Here is an 8,805-nt window from a genome sequence, read left to right on the forward strand (position 1 = left end):
ATAATAACTCTGCTGTATACTCTACATTTTAAGCACTTTTATTGATGCGTGTTGTTTAAAAAGACGTAGAAACACCAGCAGATTCAGAGTCAAACTAACATCAACCCTCCTGCTGCCCGTAGGYCAAAATGATCCGAAGCCTCATCATTTCCACCGCAGGCCGCTAACTTAGCTAGCTTGTAGCTTTATGTGCAAACCTTTTAAAATTCAGTGTGAAATTTCTCTATAAAACAAAGTTAATTAAGCAGCTGGTTGGCTATGACTCAGCTAATTTGGTGTGGTAGTAGCTGAGTCATCCTCTGAGCATTATCACATCTTTGTGAAATCATGAATGAAGGTTTTGGTGAAACAGGWAGCGTTACAGCCATGATGTCATTTTTTTGTGTGTTTAATGTCCGATGGGGGAGAACTGATCCTTACCTTCACGCACATCTGAGGGTGGGGATCAACCGCTGCAAAAGTCACCTGAAAAACAACAAAAACACCCGAGGTTTTTCATATTTGAATTATTCTTTTTAACCGATTAAACAAACARAACGGTTCTGTTATAAAAACAAGAACGGGGCCGCTTTGTTGCGATTTCTTCGGTGGAAGATCACCTGCGTCACGGGTTATTTTTAGACTAACACAGAATTCCCTTCTCAGGTGACGAGCCCTGGGCTGGAAGCCAGCGAGGATTATTTGTCTCCGCCTCACATCACTTGATTAAACACGCGTTTGGATTTTTACTTGGAGTTTATGGAACACAGGGAAGCTTACWGTAATACAGCTGAGCCACTGTAAAATGGAAAATGACACATTTTAACATCACTGGCGGTGTGAGGGATGCGAGCAGGAAGTTGAGAGTGTTTGGACTGAATTTACGTAAGGGAAACTAAATATTTTCCACCTGCAGAACCATGGGATTGATCCTTTCTATCATCTTCCAGGAGATAAAGTGTCACCAGAAGGTAATCTGTAAGGAGCTGTGACTAATCTGGGACTTAAAAAGACACCAGCCTTACTTCATTTTAAGGGTGGCTCACCGCTTGAYGTAATAAAGGATTGTTTTTTTTTAAAGGACACTTTGTACCTTTTTTCTGCCGACATTCTGCGATGAGTGAGGCAGATCCACGCAGCTCCCGTCCTCCTTTTTCTGGCACAGCCCGACCACAGCTGTGACGTGACATTCAGGCTCCCACACCAGCGTCTCCTCCAGTGGGTCAAAGGTAATTCCAAACCACAGTTCCTCCTGACCTGTCGGGAAGGRAAACCCCAATCTTTAAGAGCCGACGCGATACATTACATAACTTTATTTCTTCGCTGTACTCACGGTCTTTGAACGGGCAGACCTGGACTCTGGGGGCGTCCGTCACTGCTGACCAACCCTAGAAAGCAAGAGGAGGCGCATGAGAGCTTTGTTCCCTTGAACAGAATTTATTACTAATACTTGTACCATAAACAAAACTGTACCTCGATGCAAAGGCAGGGCAAAGGCCGGGCGTACGGAAGAACGGCGCTCTTGAGGGATTGCTCCTTTTTTATCTGAAACAAAGACACAAACATGGATTGAACTTGAGTTTAAACAGCTTCACTTTTCCTCAGACTCACAGTCTAAATAAAGCCGTGAGTCATCATGTGGGCGATCTAAACTTAGGTCCATCTCAAAAGCTTTGTCACTAGTTTAAAAGAAGGTGCGGTGGGGAGAAATCAGCCAACACCAATGAGAGTGGAGCAGAGTTTAATCCAACATGAGGTCTAACCAGAGTATGAGCTCCTGTGCCCAGGCAGATGAAATCCTTGAGGCAGAGGCGGAGATGATAGTCTCGGTCCTCGAGCATGTCGGACACGTCGACCTTCAGCTCCTTCCTGTCGGGGTTCACGTCGTAYGCCAGGCGTCCGGCTTAAAAGAATCAGAATTTCGTCGCTTTGATTTAAGATACAACAATCATTCCTGTCATCGTGACTTTATAGATTTATTCAAAGCAGCCTGTTTACGAGAGTGGGGGAAAATAAAAGTAAAAAAACAATAGTTCAACTCCACCTGATTCCTCTGCGGGGTGTGTCTGCCCTGCCCTTTCATGTAAAGGTCCAAATTTTTTAAAGATCCTTTCAGGAAGTGACCTGATGCAGTTTGTAATGACCTGTTTGAGCATCATGCCTGGTTAAGGTTTAAAAAAAGAACGGCTTGCAGCACWGCTGCTCCATTATTTAGTGTTTTGTTTAACTTTTAGGATCTAATTATGGAAACAAATGTTTAATAGTTTAATTTGCGTTGTCACTTTTGTTTCCTGGTTTATTAGTCTCACTCCCTCACCTTTGTTCCTGACCTCTATTACTGATTTCTGCTCAGCTTAGTCACACTTCCTTTAAAGTAGAATCACCTTCTGTTTGTCATCAGTTACACGTTGTCTTTGTTCTTCACCCAGTAAAAGTCTAAAGGAGCCAAGTCAGGTTCTGACTTGTCTCTGTTTGGTGTTTTAAATCTTTGGATTTGCCATSTGTAACGTAACAACTTGACATTTTTTCTTTCATGCCCTGAATTCTGCCTCCACCTCCATCTTCATCCCCATGAAAGCACAGATGTAACCCACCCAACTAAAAAACAAATCAAGAAGCCTGTTGTGTCATATGGTAATGGACCAAGGCAGCTGGTTTTGTTTATCTTATACTTAAGTTGTTGTTTTTTTTTCCTGTGTTAGCAACAGCATCATCTACCCCTGTTATTTAGGCTCCATGCAACCAAGATTACACGCTTAAAACCAGCTGATGTAAACAAATGTGAAACCATTTCAGTAGAATAATAAAGGACATAAAGTGTATAAAAAAAGAAAGAAAAGTACTCACTGATGCATTCTGGGACGTTTTTCCTCAAAGCTTCATTTGTGCAGTCTGTAAAGAAACGTCAAACATTTAGAAGCGTAAAAAAAATACACGAGGAAAAAAAAACACCCTAAAATCCAGGGAATTAAACCCTCGTAGCAGAGAGAGGACATCTCCAAATGTTTTACCCCAACAGGGTGAAGAACCTATTGAAGCAGCTGTTCTGTAGCTGAAGACTAGGGGTGTAAGAAAATATCGATACACTGAAATATCGCGATATTTCCTTTCCCGATACTGTATWGATATTCTAWAGCCCTGTATCGATTTTTAATTAAGGTTTAAAATGTCAACYTTCTTGCCAACCGTTCATTTTTATGTTGTAGTTCAGCCTCTGACCACTAGTTGGCAGCAGTGAGCCAGCCATTTGGCTCCTCTACCTCTTGAGCGCCAGAGAGTAAGGGTAGCATTAGCACTGTAAGTAAACATTAGCTTTTCTTTTTTTTTTTCCAGTAAGAGGGTTTTATTTAATATATTTTTTGGCCAAAAAAATCGCAATATATTGCCTTGCTTACAGTATCGCAATATATCGGGATATATCGTATCATGACCCTTCTGTTATAATATGTATCGTATCGCCAAATTCTTGCCAATACACAGCCCTACTGAAGACGTGAAGTTGTGAGATGTAAACTGGACCTGGATYGATCTCCTGTCRATTTCAGWCACGCAAGTTTGATGAAATGYGACATCAAAGATATACGGTTGAGTCKAAGTACTAGAGGGGTCCAAGGGCTGCACTGCAGACAGCTTGTCAACAGATCCCCTATTTACAAGGGATTATAAATCAGTTTGCTTATATCAAAATACATGAAGAGGTCATGATGTCTCACGTTGAAGAGGAAATCCCCCTTAAAACGGGCATTTCAACCCCCAAAAACACCATTAAGTGAGCGACATCTTGGTTCCGGACCAATGAAATTAAAGTTAGGGCGTGGCCAGCTCAATCCTCCAACTTTATTCTGACATAAAAAAATTGTTTCTGCGACAAAACTAATGATCATCCTGTTTCACACGCAACACAGCTGTGAAGCAGTTCTCGTAAACCGATGATGTACAGATGAATATTAACTGAGTGATTTACAGGAATGATAAACCCTAAAGATTTTCCTATTTCTGCAGTAAATATTTTGATTTTGTATAGATAAATGCACACTGCAAAAACTGTCCATCTAACCAAGTTTTAAAATCTTATATCAGCCAAAAAGTCTTTTCGATCTTGTTTTGAGACTGATTTACTAAACAAGAACTGATTTTGTAAGAATAATAATCTTGTTTTCAGAAKGTGTAAGATTATTTGTCTTGCTAGTCTGAAAATTTGACTCAAATTAAGTAAAAAAATTTCTGCCAATGAAGTAAGAAGATTTTACTTGGTAAGATTCTTGCAATAAGAAAAAATTGAGTCAAATCAAGTATTTCAAGAATCTTACCAAGTAAAATTTTCTTACTTCATTGGCAGAAATTTTTRAYTTAATTTGAGTCAAATGTTCAGACTAATAAGACAAATAATCTTACATATTCTGAAAACAAGATTATTATTCTTACAAAATCAGTTCTTGTTTAGTAAATCAGTCTCAAAACAAGATCAAAAAGACTTTTTTGGGCTGATATGAGATTTTAAAACTTGGTAAAATGGACAGTTTTTGCAGTGCAGACACTGCTGTGTTTATTTTCCTTCACTTTCTTTGGATTGATTAAAAAGTAATGCATTTTTTAATTGTTTCCTTTATAATAAAAATTGATCAAAGGGTTTTGGTTTTTTACTCTGAATTTTAAAAACACGGCTGTACCTGTGTCGCATATGAGTAAATAAATAAAACAAGTAAGGTGGTCTGAGCACCACTTTTTGGCAACACGCGTCGATCTTGACCTGAAACGACAGGTAGATGGGCGAAACACATTCCTTAAAAACAAACAAAAAAATGCCGGTTCTTTTCAAAGTTCCTGGATGACTCATGCACCTTCCCGCATCTCTTATTTTGAAAATGCAACAGAATCTTTCCGGCTCACGGTGTTGTCATTGAGGAAATTTTTTTCTGGAGAGGTTGCAAAAAATATACATGACACACTTCTGTGTGAGTTAACCTTTAAAGTGTGTGTTTTTTTTTTTTGTTTTTTTTTTGCTATGTTTTACTGACAGTGTTCGTTCTTACCAGGAGTGTAATAGGTGCTCGTCCAAGAAAGGTTGCAGTAATTTGGCACCGTTTTTACTGTCACCTGCAGCTGCTGATTTGTAGACACTTCAGTGCAATCGTTCTCAACTGTTACCTACATAATGAGAAAAGAACAAAACAGGGAGGAGAAAAATAACAAAAAAACAAAACGGTTTAATAACCACAACAGCCAGTAAAGACAGCTGGAGGCATTTTAAATTTGATTAAGCTCACTCGACAGTGAGGAGGAAAAAAAAAACATTATGATGTCATAATTCTGAAGTTAAATAAGCTGCAAAACAGCTCATTTTAACCGRCATTACCAGAAATCCGGACAGTTTTTTTCTCGATGTTTTTGTGAAGCCGATGCTTTGGCAGTTTGCCATCATTCCTGCGCTGGTGGTGCAAACGGTCACGCCGTGGATCGACTCTGCAGGAGAAATAAAAAAAAGCGCAAAACGCCCCAAATCAGTTAGAAAGCAGCTCACGCTAACAGCTTGTAAAGCAGCGACTCTTCACCYGCTGGCAGTCTGCTGTAATGGAAAATGTCTATGAAAGAAGGAAGAGTTTGTGACAAGTTCATAAATAATTAAGCTACGGTCTCATTAAGGGCGGAGGGGATTTCCCCGCTCTAGCCAATGATTGAGGAACTCTACGAAGCTGGCTCAGAATCCCATACAGAAGTAAGGATCTGCACCGGTTGTTTCTAATGCGAATCTAATCAGGAACAGAAACTTCCAATTAATTAAAAATGCAAATGCTGAAGTTTTGATTAGGAAGACTGGTTTGAAAAATGAGACTCAACATGTTTAAATGTGTCATCAAACCTTACTCATAGACGTGACTACGTTCGCTTCACCAGACCTAAAAATCTGCTTTTAAAGTTTCCTGTTTGAGTTATTAAAGCTTTAACGCCTCTTTGCTGGATGCAAAGTGCAAACACAGTTCAGACGTCATGACTCAGTCACACAAAAACAGCTACGGATATACGTTGACACTGAATCGTCATAGCTGCCATTAAACTAACCAGGCACATCTGCACGTTTAACGTAAAGAAAATGCAACAGGAAGATACACGCAAACAATCTTCTTCTCTTTGTTCCAGTGAGTGCACAACTTTAAAAAGCAGAAGTGTTTCTTAAAACCATCCATGCATGGTCAGCTGGTTAATCTTTGTGTGGAGTTTAAAAGCTCTAACTGGAGGCTTTGTGCGTCTTCACCCTGAACTTTTGAGGATTTCCTTCGAAAGCGCCTTCCTGAACCCCACATGTTAAAACAAGTCTTTTTGTTTTGTAAAAGCTAAATTTTCTATTTACTGTCTCGATACAGGCAATGCGAAACTACAACAAAAATCATCTAAACTGAGATCACAAGTAATCTGTAGGCAGTGAAAGAACTCTTCTGACAACTGGAATTATAACAAAAAGCTTTTCAGGATCTCCTTTCAGCACCATCATTGTTTGTGCTACACGTGCAATACTTCACATATTCCTCCCACAAAGAGGATTAGCCTTTAGTTAGCCTTCTGCTACAAACACTTCTCAGCTAGACCTGTGTAACATTCAGCTAGACTTTTGCTACTTTAACTCTTCCTTTATGACTTTGTTTCTAGCTACCAATTTGATACTTTCAGCTCTTACCTAACCTTTTGCTACTTTCACCTAGCCATTTATTTAGCTAACCTTTTCCATTTTTAACTAGATCTTTGCAACTTTTTGCTTCTGGCTACCAATTTGCTACTTTTAGCTATCCTTTTGCTACTTTTACCTAGCTATCTTATGCTTTTAGGTGATGTTTTGCTAGCAACTATTTAATGGCTTTTAGCTAACCTGTTGCTGCTTTTGTCTAGCATTTAGCTTTTGTGGTGTTTAAATAATATTTTTCCATCCTTGGCTAGAGTTTTGCTGCTTTTAACCGTTAACTAGCCTCTTGCTACTTTTAGCTAATCCTTTGATTTTTCAGCTTCCAGCTTTTTTTTCCCTTTAAGCTAGTGTTTTGTTACTTTTGGCTAACCTTTTGCTGATTTCAGTTAGCATTTAGCAGGTTACAGCTTCTAGCTAGCCTCTTGCTACATTTAGCTAATTATTTGCTTTTTTGAACTTAACTAGTTTTGAACTTCTTTTAGCTAATGTTTTGCTGATTTGAGCTAGCATTTAGCTGCTTTTAGCTTAAATTTGCCACTTGTAACTTCTGGCCTTTAACTAGCCTCTTGCTACTAATAGCTAACCATTTGCTTTTTAATTTTTAACTGGTTTTGTGCTCCTTTTAGACAGTGTTTTGCTGCTTTTAGTTTTGACCTTGTTTTTGGCTACTTTTGGCCTTCAACCAGCCTTTTGCCACTTTCACCTAGCCATTTATTTAGCTAACCTTTTCCATTTTTAACTAGATCTTTGCAACTTTTTGCTTCTGGCTACCAATTTGCTACTTTTAGCTATCCTTTTTCTACTTTTACCTAGCTATCTTATGCTTTTAGGTGATGTTTTGCTAGCAACTATTTAATGGATTTTAGCTAACCTGTTGCTGCTTTTGTCTAGCATTTAGCTTTTGGGGTGTTAAACTAATATCTTGCTATCCTTGGCTAGTGTTTTGCTGCTTTTTACCTTTAACTAGCCTCTTGCTACTTTTAGCTAATCCTTTGATTTTTCAGCTTCCAGCTATTTTTTTCCCTTTAAGCTAGTGTTTTGTTACTTTTGGCTAGCCTTTTGCTGATTTCAGTTAGCATTTAGCAGGTTTCATCTTCTAACTAGCCTCTTGCTACATTTAGCTAATTATTTGCTTTTTTGAACTTTAGTTTTTGAACTTCTTTTAGCTAATGTTTTGCTGATTTTAGCTAGCATTTAGCTGCTTTTAGCTTTAAATTTGCCGCTTTTAACTTCTGGCCTTTAATTAGCCTCTTGCTACTAATGGCTAACCATTTGCTTTTTAAATTTTAACTAGTTTTGTGCTCCTTTTAAATAGCGTTTTGCTGCTTTTAGTTTTGAACTCCTCTTTGGCTACTTTTGGGCTTCAACTAGCCTTTTTTGCCACTTTTAGCTAAGCCTTTGCTTTTTAACTTGTAACTAGTTTTAGCTCCTTTTATTTAGTGTTGTGCTACGTTTGGCTAGCGTTTTGCACCGTCCTGCATTCTAAATCCTTACTTAATAGTTTATTTTTATTTTAAAGCCATCTCATTTACCCACCAGAAAGCTGAACAACAGTTTGGACCCTCAGCTGCAGCGAGCACTTCTGCTTCCCCTCGCACCTCATGACGGTGGAGACGCTGACGTTGTGGAAGACGGAGGAGTTGAGACCTTCGGTCGGGTTCTGGCAGGCAGGAGGAAACCAATCTGTCCGAGGAAAAGACGAGGACAAGATGCTTCAGATCGAGAAGAACAAAACTAAATTGTAAACGCTTTTGGAACATAATGTCAAACAATCAGACTCATATTTTTTTTAAAAAGAAGCTTTTAAAATAGGGAAGAAATTGTTTTCACCTTGAGAAATTAAAACAGCTTTTCTTCTCACGGTGTTGAAATAAAACAATTCCATAAATATTATTTGTAGCTTTGAGGCCGATCTACGACCTCGAGGGCTGCTATCCTGCATGTTTCAGATGTCACCTTCAACACGTCTCTGATCTTTAAACCAGGTGTGTCAAGGCAGAGAAACGTGTAAAACATGGACACCATTGTTCTTAAGCACTGATATGTGTTATCACTAATGCTTTTTTAGGCAAGGTCTGCATTAAAGCCAGTTACACCCTAAAAGTTTCTAATACTTTCAACAGGTGTCATGACTTTTAAATGTTAATTAT

At 38.8% G+C, this 8,805-nt stretch overlaps 1 protein-coding gene across 1 annotated transcript in view; it reads right to left on the reverse strand.

Annotated features, from left to right (window-relative positions):
• The window catches only part of il17rel (interleukin 17 receptor E-like), a 46,410-nt gene that overhangs the window by 6,040 nt on the left and 31,565 nt on the right, over window positions 1-8,805 (reverse strand). Inside the window, exons 6-13 of the mRNA XM_014014548.1 lie at window positions 5,336-5,442; window positions 5,013-5,127; window positions 2,827-2,871; window positions 1,743-1,882; window positions 1,453-1,524; window positions 1,313-1,367; window positions 1,073-1,236; window positions 421-465 (exon numbers count right to left, since the gene is read on the reverse strand). Of these exons, the coding sequence (XP_013870002.1) occupies window positions 421-465; window positions 1,073-1,236; window positions 1,313-1,367; window positions 1,453-1,524; window positions 1,743-1,882; window positions 2,827-2,871; window positions 5,013-5,127; window positions 5,336-5,442 (743 nt within the window). The remainder of the gene's footprint in view (window positions 1-420; window positions 466-1,072; window positions 1,237-1,312; window positions 1,368-1,452; window positions 1,525-1,742; window positions 1,883-2,826; window positions 2,872-5,012; window positions 5,128-5,335; window positions 5,443-8,805) is intronic.

Source organism: Austrofundulus limnaeus, unplaced genomic scaffold (assembly GCF_001266775.1).
Source record: "Austrofundulus limnaeus strain Quisiro unplaced genomic scaffold, Austrofundulus_limnaeus-1.0 Scaffold116, whole genome shotgun sequence".
Lineage (NCBI taxonomy): Eukaryota > Metazoa > Chordata > Actinopteri > Cyprinodontiformes > Rivulidae > Austrofundulus > Austrofundulus limnaeus.